Source organism: Bos javanicus, chromosome 6, assembly GCF_032452875.1.
Source record: "Bos javanicus breed banteng chromosome 6, ARS-OSU_banteng_1.0, whole genome shotgun sequence".
Lineage (NCBI taxonomy): Eukaryota > Metazoa > Chordata > Mammalia > Artiodactyla > Bovidae > Bos > Bos javanicus.
The window spans coordinates 15,209,514-15,223,677 of record NC_083873.1 but is presented as its reverse complement, the minus strand read 5'-3'; the positions used below and the strand labels follow the sequence as shown (position 1 = coordinate 15,223,677).

At 44.7% G+C, this 14,164-nt stretch overlaps 1 protein-coding gene across 1 annotated transcript; it reads right to left on the bottom strand.

Annotated features, from left to right (window-relative positions):
• Positions 1-9,667: 9,667 nt before the first annotated feature.
• Positions 9,668-14,133, bottom strand: LOC133250038 (uncharacterized). Its single transcript, XM_061421206.1, has 4 exons — positions 14,063-14,133; positions 13,531-13,567; positions 12,797-13,224; positions 9,668-9,960 (listed from the first exon to the last, which is right to left on the bottom strand). The coding sequence occupies exons 1-4, from the start codon at positions 14,131-14,133 to the stop codon at positions 9,720-9,722; spliced, it is 777 nt and encodes a 258-aa protein (XP_061277190.1). The 3' UTR covers positions 9,668-9,719.
• Positions 14,134-14,164: the final 31 nt, after the last annotated feature.

Here is a 14,164-nt window from a genome sequence, read left to right as displayed (position 1 = left end):
ATGTCTTTAGAAACAAGTCATTCAAATAGTAATATTGAAATAGCATTTGCATTTGAAATCTTGCTTCAAGTTTCTTGGGCTAACCTTTTATTATGAAAGCAAAAGAGACACCCACATGATGCTTAAACCTGGAGAAGGTATAGAAAGGTGCATAGAATGAGCCTTTGCTCATAACTTTCCTAATTCATAAAGACTAATATTTAACATCTTTTACATGAAATGTATTATCTCATCTATAATTAGGAACAGTCTGAAAATCTGGTTTCTTAGATTAATGCAGAACAGATGTTTGTGATAGTGCCTGAAATATAATAGACCTTCAGTAAATATTATTGTGTTGGCAAAAAAGCTGGACAGGTGTGAGTGTGTGTGTTTATGTACACAACTCTCCTTCACCCCCTCAATACTCCCCAGGCAGTGTTAGCAAAAAGCCACTGGAAGATGAGATTTTCTACATAAGTAGAAAGTATATATACTTTATACTTACTTTCTATGTAAATATAACTTACTTATAAGAAAGTAAGTTATACTAACTTTCTACGAAGTATAACTCTGGAGCCCCTGGGGACCTGAGAAGTTTATCTCAAATCCCAGCTCCAAAGACACTTTCTTCCACTCTCGTTAGGGGAGATGACTGTTTATGGGGGTGGGGTGGGTACGGCTGAAGTAAGAACTCCTTGGGTTGCGCTAACAGAAACTAGATTTGAACTACCATGGGCAAAACAAGTAATATGCTGACCTGAGCAGGAAAATCTCAGGAAGGGCGTGGATTCAGCTGGACTTCCAGGATCACAGGAACAGAGACATCACTAAACTCTCTCCAGCCAGCTCTCATTTCTGCTCCTCTGAGTCAGCTTTCTCTTACTAGACACAGCAACCTTCTGTTCTGAAGAACCTGACTTTTGATGTCTCATCTCTTCATTGTGAAAAAGACTGCTTTTCTTCTTTATATCTCATTTGAAAACTCTCAGGATAGGACCAGAGTTACCAGCCTTCTGACTAGAATGACAGAATTTGAGTAAAGAGAAGAGCAGTTCCTCCTGAAGGTAGTCAGCTCTGTTTACAGGAGTATGATGCTGGACAGACAAATAAATTATTCTTAAAATTATATATGTAAAAATAAGAATTATATTTACTAAATATGAAATTAAAAATTTTCCAGTTGCTTATTTTCTATAAAATACTTTTCTGCCTCTTAGCATCTATCTCATATGTCTTCTGTCTCAAATTTTTTTATACAGCATTGTTAAGTCCAACTCTTTATTCTCTTCAAATCTGTACTTAAGATTCACCTCCTTGAACTTCTGATAAAATGTGGAGAATTGAACACATTTGTTTATTTTTATTTTCCCCTCAATACAATTAAAATGGAAGCAGAAAAGGGAAAAATAGAATAAACCTCTAAATGCAAAGGAAAAGGGGAAAAGACTGTAACAGATGAAAAGTGAGAAACTTTCAGAAGACAGGAGGTAGATACAGTGCACCAGTTACCTATTGCAATGTAACAAGTTATTCTATAACTTAGCATGTTAAAACAATAAATATTTATTATTTCACACAGTTTTGGGGGTCAGGAATCTGGAAGGAGTTTAGGTTGCAGTCAAGCTGTTGGCCAGGGCTGCAGACATTTGAAGAACTGGTGAATCCTCTTCCAAACTCACATACATGGTTGTTAGCAGGAGTTTTCAGTTCCTCACCATAAAGCTGCTTGTGAAATACTAACTACAATGGGGGAAGTGTGACAATACAATAGAGAAACTAACAGACCCCACCTTCATTACGGTATCAATGTAACATCACCAAATATTGTCTAAGTGGACATTGCGCGCCTGAGGACATAGCTTCACTTCAATAACATGGAAGATACGCAATGTGAATCTAATCACCTGAAATTATCATGCACACACACACACACATGAGACATTCTTCAAAATAACTGGCCTATAATCTTCAAAGGTGTTAATTCATGGAAGTGTGTTGTATGCTGTGATATGGGTGTGGGAGCACACAGGAGGAGCACCTTAACCTGATTCAATGCCAAGATGTCAGTGAGGCCTTTTCCACACTAAGGATGTCTAGGCTGAGATCTAGAGTCAGTCTCCAAAGGGGCAATGGAAGTGAGAGTGAGACAGAGGGAAGCAGGTTTTAGTCTACAAGACCAAGAAAAAAGTCACTTGATCGTATGCCAACTGACATCTCTCTGTGTATGTATCCTTTCTTTAATAGCAGCAAGTTTGCTCCTTTACCTATCATACCTAAAATGTCACATTTCAAAATGTCTTTAGGTTGTGTTTATTGCTTTAGTCTAAGAAATGTACCGTGAAACACACGTGAAAAGTGTAGAACAACTTTACCTTTGATTGCCTTAGTCGCTGTAATCATCATTTTTTCAAACACTATTCATCTCAAAAACTGAGCAATATCATTCTCATAGCACTTTTCATATATTTCCCTAACATACGCGCCTCTTATGAAGGGTGTTTTATGATCACATCAGCAGAAAATGATGCAGAAGACTAAATTCCTTCACACTGGTAGTTTGCTAAGTGGTTATGAGAACCAGCCTCTTGTCAGATTGTGCCTGATTTGAGTCCTGCCCTAGGCTCAACTCTGCCATTCATTAACCAGGTAGCCTGAGGCAAGTTACTTTTGAGCTTAAATTTTCTCACCTGTCAAATAAGAAAGTAATAGTACCTAATTTATAGGATTGTTGTGAGAACTGATTGAGATAATATATGAAAATCATATTGCTCATTGACTCAGAGAAAGAACTCAATAACTCAGATCTTCTGTATCACTTTTTATATACATTTAGAAAAATTCCTAGTAAAATAAGATCAAAATACAATCGTAAAAATATATGTAGAGTGCTATCAAGATAATATTGGCCCATTATTTTATGAGTGTGTAGTTTTGTGTTTTTTTTTTTTTTAAATGATGGCAATGGCACCCCATTCCAGTACTTTTGCCTGGAAAATCCCGTGGATGGAGGAGCCTGGTGGGCTGCAGTCCATGGGGTCTCTAGAGTCGGACACGACTGAGTGACTTCCCTTTCACTTTTCACTTTCACGCATTGGAGAAGGAAATGGCAACCCACTCCAGTGTTCTTGCCTGGAGAGTCCCAGGGACGGGGAGCCTGGTGGGCTGCCGTCTCTGGGGTCGCACAGAGTCGGACACGACTGAAGCGACTTAGCAGCATAGTACCTGGACCAATCAGAGATATTTGTCTACATTATCACATTTTGTAAGTTCCCAATCATCCTCCTTCTTGATTTTTTTAATCCTCAGTAATCTAACCCTCCTTAGAGTGCCTTGTAAGAGACAGCCAGGCCAGGACTAGTGATTCTCCAGCAGAAACTGGGATTTTTGAAAGGTCTACAGGCACTGCCAAACCAACTACACTGTAACTCCCTCCCATTCCAGTCTTTACTTGTTTGTTCATTTATTTGGCATGATAAGGCAAAACACTTATTATCTGGTATAATAAAAAATATTAAGTGCTTCAGAGGTGTCTTATCAAAAGTAACGCCACTCTCCCATTGGTATACTGAAGCATGTTTATTTTTTACAGTAGCAGCTGGAAAGTGGGAGTGGATGGGATAAGTGATCTAAGGGATATTTTGTCACCAATAAACTAATAAAAAATATTTGAAGCTTACTGGGCAACAATTAACAGAGATAAAATTAGCTATGGTTTGTTTAGCTTATGACTTTAATCAGTGTCTAATTGGGTTAACACTTTTTTGTTGTTTTTAGGTCGACTAACATTCTTAACTTTTCAAATTTCTTCACCTCTTACTATAAAAGTGAAAATACAACTTATTCCAAGTATATTTTGATGCACTGAATTTTACTGTATATTTGTGAATACTGAAACTGTTAAAAGCGTAAAATAATTGTGAGAGCTGGAGATTATAATCTCTTTATTAATAAAGTGATCCTAGGTTTTGACACTGTAAGCTGGAAAATTCTGTCATCTATGTGTCTCTATAGCCCCCTCCATACTCACACACACACACACACACACACACATCTCCTTTCTGTCTCCATCACCACACACATGTCCCAAGCTATGTATTTTTTAATTTTTAATTTTAGTAAAGATATATTAAACATTAAAATATCTACAGTATCTTATGAATCCCGATAAGAAATATATGATTCATCATCATCCTAAAAATGCTGACATAAATATGATAGTAGTGATGATAAAAAAGATTAAGATGACCACTTTCTAACACCATACACAAAAATAAACTCAAAATGGATTAAAGATCTAAACGTAAGACCAGAAACTATAAAACTCCTAGAGGAGAACATAGGCAAAACACTCTCCGACATACATCACAGCAGGATCCTCTATGACCCACCTCCCAGAATATTGGAAATAAAAGCAAAAATAAACAAATGGGACCTAATTAACCTTAAAAGCTTCTGCACATCAAAGGAAACTATTAGCAAGGTGAAAAGACAGCCTTCAGAATGGGAGAAAATAATAGCAAATGAAGCAACCGACAAACAACTAATCTCAAAAATATACAAGCAACTCCTACAGCTCAACTCCAGAAAAATAAACGACCCAATCAAAAAATGGGCCAAAGAACTAAATAGACATTTCTCCAAAAAAGACATACAGATGGCCAACAAACACATGAAAAGATGCTCAACATCACTCATTATCAGAGAAATGCAAATCAAAACCACTATGAGGTACCATTTCACACCAGTCAGAATGGCTGCGATCCAAAAGTCTACAAATAATAAATGCTGGAGAGGGTGTGGAGAAAAGGGAACCCTCTTACACTGTTGGTGGGAATGCAAACTAGTACAGCCACTATGGAGAACAGTGTGGAGATTCCTTAAAAAACTGGAAATAGAACTGCCTTATGATCCAGCAATCCCACTGCTGGGCATACACACTGAGGAAACCCGAAGGGAAAGAGACACGTGTACCCCAATGTTCATCGCAGCACTGTTTATAATAGCCAAGACATGGAAGCAACCTAGATGTCCATCAGCAGATGAATGGATAAGAAAGCTGTGGTACATATACACAATGGAGTATTACTCAGCCATTAAAAAGAATACATTTGAATTAGTTCTAATGAGGTGGATGAAACTGGAGCCTATTATACAGAGTGAAGTAAGCCAGAAGGAAAACCATAAATACAGTATACTAACGCATATATATGGAATTTAGAAAGATGGTAACAATAACCCGGTGTACGAGACAGCAAAAGAGACACTGATGTATAGAACAGTCTTATGGACTCTGTGGGAGAGGGAGAGGGTGGGAAGATTTGGGAGAATGGCAATGAAACATGTAAAGTATCATGTGGGAAACGAGTTGCCAGTCCAGGTTCGATGCATGATGCTGGATGCTTGGGGCTGGTGCACTGGGACGGCCCAGAGGGATGGTATGGGGAGGGAGGAGGGAGGAGGGTTCGGGATGGGGAACACATGTATACCTGTGGCGGATTCATTTTGATATTTGGCAAAACTAATACAATTATGTAAAGTTTAAAAATAAAATAAAATTGGAGGAAAAAAAAAAAAGATTAAGATGAAATTTCTTCTATAGAATTCTTTTACATATTTGATTTGTCAAGAAAAGATTAGAGATCAATTAGAATTAATCTGAGATTTAATTTATGACAATTTAACATTTTAATATTTTTGAACCCTAATTTTGTGAACAAAGTTTTAATTATACTGTTTGATCAATTCACATTTATTGAACATCTACTATATAGCAAGTACTATGCCAGGCTCCCACAAAAAGCTTAAAAGAAAATGACCCCCGAAATCTTAACTCACATTAAAACATCCCACATGGTAATTGACAAAGGCATAATATGGGGGGAAAAAATAGTTTTCTACAATGGAATATTACTCAGCCATAAAAATAATGAAATAATGCCATTTGCAGCAACATGGATGGATTAGAGATTGTCACACTAAGTGAAGTAAGCCAGACAGAGAAAGACAAAAGTCATGTGATATTGCTTATATGTGGGATCTAAAAAAAAGTGATACAAATGAACTAATTTACAAAACAGAAGTAGAACCATAGGTATAGAAAACAAGGGGACAAGCAGAGGATGCTTTCTCCTGGTTACCACAGGAGAAAGTCAGTGGATAAATTAAGAGTTTGGGAGTAACATATACAAACTACTATTTTTAAAAAAATACTGCTAAGCATCTTTTGCAGCACAAATACTGCCAAGATAATAACAATAGGATATAACACAAGAAAATTAAATGCTTTTTTAAGTGGAAAAATTCAGGGAACTCACATTAGTATATAAACTCTACACAGGACTATTATGTTTTCTCCTGCAATGTATAATTTTTACAATGTGTACAAACCCACAAGTGATAGTTTCAGGCAGAGAAGGTACTTCCAAAATAAGAAGAGTAAACTGAATTGAGATTTACTACTTTGGTAGTCATAATGCTAAGGTTAATGCTGCCTGGGATGAAAGGAGTGTGCTCACCGAAACTTCCAGGATACCCAGGATGCAATGCGGCTTTTTAAAAGAATGTGCGCAGTGCCTGATGCTAGGAAAAGGCAGACTCCTGTATCGCGTGCTTTACCTATTGGCTCTGACACATTTACTGTTTATTCAAGCACTCCATATTTATAAATACAAATGGTTTACAAGAAGACCCTCAATTAAATAAAACATTGCCTATCTGGAAGAGTAAATACTACAAACACTCTGAAGCCTTAATTCAAATGGGGACAAGCAGAGGATGCTTACTCCAGTAGCAGCTAGAATTCTGGGGAGAGGCTCCAGAGATGGGCGAAGGGCAAAATAGGAATACATGAAGAAGGCAGGAAATAATAGGAAGGTAAAGAAAAGGGATGTGGAGAGATACTGAAATTCCACGGATGAGGCTGTACAGTTAGCTCTTCCTGCTTCCCTGTTCCCTGACAAGGCACTGCACGTGATGCAAGGCCTGGCAGAGATTTGGCGTTGCGAGGCTGCTCCAGCCACTGCGGCCTCATCTTCTCTCTGCCATCACTGTGGCCCTCACTCAGATTCCTTTCTTGTCAAACTTGTATCCAATCACCCAAGCCCTGTAGTCTATGACCTCTTGGTCAAACTGTCTGTTACCCAGGACACAAATAGATTGAGGGTGTCAGATAACATGGTAATTTGGTGAGGGAGGAGATAGTGGGAGGAGATAGTTGGAGCACTGCAATACCCTTTATAATACCCCTTTCCCCAACCATACACATCTTTTAAAGTATTAATAAATGTCCTTTATCCATCTATGTTTCTCTGTATCTCTAAGTCACCAGAGGGCAATTGAGCATGACTCCTACCGTTTAAAAAATTCATTTCCTTTCATCTGTTCATTCTCTCTGGGAAGCTAAGGGTTAGAACATTTGAGTCAATTCTCTTTTTCTTGGGGGAAGAGGGGTAACACAAAGCTGGGTGATGACAAAGTGGGCTGTATTGCTCGATGGGAATCACAAAGAATTTTGTGTGCACTGAAGTTAGAGCTGTGACACTGCATGAAGCAGTGGACATCCTGCAACCACATCTTAAATTCAAAGCCATTTCTTCTGGAACTGATTAGTACCCAACTAATACATATACATAATACTCCCACATACTTGATGCCTGCTGATTCTCTGAAAAACCTTGTTCACCATTGTCTCAGTTACCACCCTCCCCCATCCCTGGAAACTCTCAGTTTCAACATGAACACACTGAAGAAGAAGCAGTGGCCTTTGAAGAAGCTAGGACATGACCACGAGAGTAATGGAATGATGCAGAGTTCATCCCAGACATCCACGCCACCACAGCCACTTTATCACACACCCAAACACAAAGATTTGGGTGAATGCTCTCAGTAAAAATTATGAGCTGATACGGTGGAGGTGGGGAGGGGAGGGAAGTTCACCTGTTCAAAAAATATTTTCTGAGAGGTTATTATGGGTCAGGCAATCTATTCTGAGTAAAGCAGCTATTTTGCATAGAAATAAATCAGTCTTCTTAAGAGGTTCAAGAACTGTTGTGCACTTTGGTTGGCGAGTCCTGAAAGCTTTTGTAACATCACATCTTTCTCGTGTTTGTAGACACTTTATTTCTTTCCTTGAATCGGGGAGAGGGAAAGGAGACAGGCAGAGACAGACATACAGAAAGGGAATCACCTTCGTAACGTTTTCAGGTGAGGGCACAAGAACTCAGGAGGCGCACTGCTTTTCCAGCTCTTGTTATCTTCTTGTAAGTTCTGTACGTTGGACTGGGCACGTGGATCTAACACGCGAGTCAGCACCCTTGTAACTTTCTATCATTTACGTTTAAAGAAACAAGAGGTCTGAGTAGGAAGAAGGCAGGACCGGGCGAGTGCGGCTTGGCGTGGGACCTGAACTTGGGATTTCAGCCTGAAATCTCCGGCCAGGGCTTTCGCGGTCTCAAGACTCGGGACCCGGACACCCGCCCCTTGCACCGCCCACTGCACGCCTCCACTCGGGACCGGCTCCGGCTCAGCTCCCTGCCCACCCAGCCCTGCCTCCCGGGGTCCACCTGGAGCGCCAGAGCTAGGGCTCGATCCCCGGAATCAACCGCTCAGCCTGGGCTCTCCAGATCCCCTGGGCTGCATCTCGTCCTGGAACAGTAGCTGCTCCCACTAACCTTTGGAAGAGAGAAAAAACTGTTCCAGACCTTTCTGTGTACCTCAGGTGTGGGAGGAAAGGACATGAGCTTGTGTTAGAAGGTGTAGACATTAGGTTCCTCAAGGAGAAAGACTGATCCGAGAACTCTGAGCCCTTCAGCCCCCACTAAACCCCAGCCGCCGGCATTGGTCCTTGGGGAAGTGGCCGCCAGGAGGGTCGGTGCGTCGGACTGGTAACATGGCCGAGGCAGCGCTAGACGCCGAGCTCGCTATAGGCTCTCTCTCCCAGGATCGGATAGATGATTCATTTTTATATGTAATGTTTTACTCCACTCTATAGCTCCGACTGGTTAATGTTCAACCCCGGGGCTTGGAGGGGCAGCTTGGAGGGAGGCAGCCAGGGAAGACCCATTCAAGGTATATGGCCGCTTGGGAGCGAAGGCGAAGAAGCCCCAGAGAGGGTGAGGGGGATGCGGTGGGGCGGGGTTGGGGGGGGGGGGGGTCTCCTCCTGCCAGGGCCTCCCTAAGCGGATTCCCAGAGGGCAGAGAAGCAGGCGGATCCGCGGTCAGAGCCCAGCGCGTCCCTGGAAGCGCAGCCGGGAGGCCGCGCCCTGGCCGGGCCCCGACCGCCCACGACGCCGCCGCCCAGGCCCTGAGCGGCGCGTGCAGGGGCGGCGGGCTCTTCGGCCCAGCGGGACTCTAAGGGCAGGCTGTGGCGCCCTGGCCGCCTGGGTCCGACGCTCGCCCGGGGCGGCAGGCAGGCGAGGCACGCCGCGGGAGGCGAGGGGGAGGGGGGCGGGCGGCGGCAGCTGCGGATTAGATTCCAGTTTTGTTGTCCGGAGGGACCCGAGAAGAGTCCCCGGAGGTGCGTAGGTTGCCCTCTGGGCCGCCGCTTCTCCGGGTGCCTCTGAAAATACCGTCAGGGTCATGCGAGGCGGCACGTCTGGCCACCGCCCTTCTCCCACGTCGCCGGCCAAAAAATGGAACATCAAGATAAAGCAGCTGTTGTGGTCAATACAAAGTGGTGCCGGAGCCACAGTTCGGGCGTCCAGGGAGGCCCAGGGTGATGCCGCCTGCCGGGGGCACGTTCAGGTGGGGCAGCGGCTCCTTCGCGGGTCCCCCGCAGGGCTGGGCCGCGTGGCCCTGCAGAATCCAGGGGTCCAGAACGCCCGGGTCAGCTGTCCAGGCTGGCACTCCAGGCGCGGGGAGCTTGACAGGCCGGCGGGGCTGCACGAGGCAAGGAGGCTCCGGGCTGGGGAGGGGAGCTTCGCGCCGGGAGCTGCAGCCCTGAATTTGCAGACGGGATTTTTTTCGCCCCTGTCGGAGAATCTGACAAACAAGACCCGGCCTCATCAGATAAGAGTGGCTCCTATGATTTCATGGGTTTTAGGCTGGGGTGGAGGCACTGAGGTTAGGAGAGCCGTGTGAATGAACATCGCCCGGAGGCCCAGCGCCCGCCTAAGAAGGGTTTTATTTTACTTTCTTTTGTTGAATATTATCTTATTTCCTAACAAAGTGACCTGTCGTCTGTCGCCCTGGGCTCTGGCAGTTGGCAAATCCCTTTCTGTGGCGCTGGGGACAGCCGGCAGGGTCTCCACCTCTGCCGTGGCCACATGCAGCGGGGTGTATCAGTCAGACTCACGGTCCATCCAACACAGGCGGCCGCGTAAAGTGACACTAGAGAAGTCTGTGCCAGTTCATCCGGGAGGACCGAGAAAGATGCCACCAAGTTTCACCTGGGTGCAGTAACCCCACCCAGATATCCGCCTAGAGAAGCAGGGTTGAGTGAGTTGGGTTGTTGGTACTAAGCAGAACGGAGAAAGTGCCCCCAAACTAGGTTACCATTAGTCGTGGTTCCAAGTCACGTTCCATATGCTGTTCCACCGACTCTTCGGGGACAGCAGAAATTACTCCAGGTCTCATCTCCCCAAAGGAAGGAAGATAAAGGTTCCTGCCCAGGACTGCCTGCAGGGGGGACTGCTGCAAATTATTGGAGGAGCCAGAAAGACTTCGCAGCTCCTGGACGGAGGAAGCATTGATAGAGGGAGTCTCGGAGCTCAAAGGAAACTACCCCAAGCCTTAGTCCTGGTACAAGTGAGCGGGTCATTTTCTAAGTTGTTAGAGAACAAGCAAGCAAGCATATAAACAAAAAGCCCACTTTGGAGTGGATAAAGAAAACAGAAGAGGGGGAAAGATAGGGGGAGAAAAAGATAGAAAGCAAGGGGTGGGGCAAACACCTTAAACATTTTTGCAGGAACAACAGAATAGGAGAAATGGCTCAGGAAAGATCCATCAATGTCAGGGGATGGTGATACACACCCTGCTCAGGGAGGGCCCAGTGAGTCTGAACTTCTCTTAGCCCTTCTGAGAGGAGAAAAAAAATGCAGCTCCCCACACAGCCCCCTAAAAGTAAACACCTTTACCGTATACTCATTAATGTTTTTAAATTTTTTCTTTTAACAGGAGATGGTTCTTTCAATCAGTCGTTGACTGAGTAACTTTAGTTTCCACTATCTCCTGTTTTCTACAACTGCCATTGAATTGTTAACAGCGCACTGTTACAACAGGAGTAGCAATGATTTTTTTTTTTTTAAGGTAACTAAGTAGAATTAAATACATCTTTAACAGGCTATTTTATTTATTCCAGGCCTTCTCTAATCTTCAAACAAAATCTAAAATCAACATTTATATAAAGTGCATAAAATGCTCAGCACGGAAGTGAATGGAGTTATGCATCCCATGCATAATAAATTCTGTTTTCTATCTTTTCAGATAGAAAGACAATGAGAAGTTCTCCTTTTAGGGGTGGGGTGGGGCCAGTGATAAATAAACTTAAGATCAAAGTAAAAACCTGAAAAAGTAAATTAGCAACGTGTCTAAAATCGGATTTCCTCATAACCCATTTTAAAAAAAATCTCATCTTCAATTATTATTTTTTTTCAATTTCAGTTAAAATGCAACTTTCAGATTAGGAAGGCTGGGAGAGAAAGGAGAGCTTTTAAAATTTCCTTCTGAAAATCTGCTATAAGAAATTTCTCCCGTTTACTTCCAGACCTCTCTTTCCTCCATCAGCCACGATTCTGGCTTCTCCTTGTGCTCAGATTAACTGCAGCTTGCAAAGGGGTTTTATAAGACAATCAATAGGGACTCTATATTCATAAATGCCTCTGATCTGATTACACATTCCCTCCCTCCCCTCCTTTTTCCCCCATTCCTCTCAAAAACTTAAGCAGCGAGCCGGGGACTTCCAGCTTTGCAGCTTCTGAGAGCGGCCGGAGGCTGGGGAGCCCTGGCGACGGCGGCGAGGGCGCCCGTGGATTAGGGTGTGGATTGCAGGACAGACCTTTGTTTGGTCACATTCTCGACGGGGGTGCGGGGGAGGGTCGTTCTCCTTCGAGATCGCGCTAGATTTTTATAGACTCTTCTTAAAAGAACTCGCCGCTCTTCATAGGGTTAATTTATGGGGCTTTCGAGGAATATTGGGACTTTTAAGACTATTTTTTTTCCCATTAATTTTTTTTTTTTGGTTCTACTCCTAAAGTGACTCCGGGGTTTCAGCACCTCGCAGGAAGAGGGTGGGGGTGGGAGAAAGAACAGGGCCAGGAGGAAAAGGGGAGGATGAGCTTCCTAACCAAACCGCCTACAGGGCCAGGTTGCACAACGTATTTTTAAAAATTAAATTTCTAATCGTGTTGTGGGCCGTAAAACTCAGATTTAGGAAGTGGGGGGAAACTGAAACAAATGTGGGCTCTATCTACCTTTTCCCAGATCTCCACCAATTTGAATTCAGTATTAGGGAGAAGACGAGTTTGGGCCTTAAAAATGTTAAGTTTAAAAAAGGACGACAGGCCAGAGAAAGGATTAGAGTAACAGGTGAGGGGGGCGGGAAGGAAAAGCCCCTGGACCGCGAACGGTCTGCGCGGGGTTCCTGCTCCAGCCCTTCCCAGCTTCAGGGGCCCAGAGGTGGGCGACCAGGACTGAAGGCTCGGGATGCCTGGGTTCCTGGGGGCCCCGACCTCCAGCTCGCCATCTTTGATCCCAAGAGGAGGAGGCTGGTGTTCACGCTATAGATTACGTTAAAGGTTCCTTTAAGCACTTTAATACACAACTAGCTCAGAAATCATTAAGAGACCTAGAGAAGGAGAAAAAATACCCTCACACTCACCGGTAATAAATGTTGACCTGCAGCAAAAATCGATTGAGTGGAACCGAGGTGGTGGCAGTAACGATGACTGGGGAGGTGGGGGGGGGGGACCCGCGTGGAAGCGGGAGGGGCGAGGGAACCGACTCCGTCAGCTCGGGAACTAGGCTTTTCTCACTTGAAGGGAAAAGGAGGTGCAGAAAGGGACTGAAAGCCGAGCCAGGGTGGGTTGGGAAAGGGAGGTGAGGAGGGTCATTCTCCCTTCTAGAAGTCCTGGGAAAGGCGCTGAGGTGGGAGAAAGGGCCTCTCTTCAGTCTCCCAAGTCTCCGCCCCCAGCCCGCACCACTCAAGTCGGGGAAGTGACAAGTCTTCCCAAACCTCGACTTCCATTTTTGTTTCCTGCGGATTGATTGATTTCCTCGAAATAAGAGTTCTATTTCAGCACAAGCAGACTAGGCCGAGATCCACCTCCTCACCCAGCGCTCCCAAGTCACTCTTGGGCCTGCAGACGCCAATCCTCCCAGCAGGTCTTGTTAGCGCTTCCAGCCCCCCAGCCCCAAATCCCCTCTCCCCGTCCCCTCCCCCGCCGCCCCTCCCCCGCGCCCGAGCCCGGCGGAGGCTCCGCGAGGCTGAGACCGACGAGCCCCGCGGCTCTAGAAGCCAAAGTCCGCCCGTGGGGACCGTTTTCCTCTCCACTGCTCTCAAGTGAACAACAAGGACGGAGGTGAACCTCGTCCAAAGGGCTTTTATCTGCCCACCACTGCCGCGTGATCCCTCCGCAGGTCGGAGGCAGAGCTTAAAAAGGAAAGAAAAGAAAGTTAATGTGCATTAAGCACTGGTCTTAAATCGGGGACATTATCTGCGATGTCTTTAAGTGGCAGCAGCAGTCGCATGCAGAACAAAGACTCAGGGTCTGAACTCCAAAAGCTTATAGGTAGAGTCTCAGTCAGATAAAAGCAACCTAAGCGCAAAATCACAGGTTTTCTCGGCCCCAGAAAACGCGCGGCTACTTTTCGCTCCGGATTCCCCAGGGTGATGTTTGTCGCCGTCGCCCACCGCGGGGGGAGGAGGGGCAGTGATCCGAATAGCAAAAGACCTCAGAACTTCCCCTCCAAACCCCCGCCCCCAACACACCGAGCTCCCTTGCGCCACGGTTATGAAGTCTTTGGGACTAAGTAGTATTTGCTACTGTTTGTTACAAAATTAAATTTCACATTTAAAAAAAAAAAAAAGCTGAAAACCACCAACAAAAGAAGAGTGGGTGCTTAACGCTCTTTTAAACACACCGACCTCATTCCCCGTTTAGATGTCAGAGGATGGGAGGGAGGGCCAGGGCTGTAATTCATCTTGATTTGCTTCATTGTCCCGCAGTTTGCAAACTATAATCCTGTA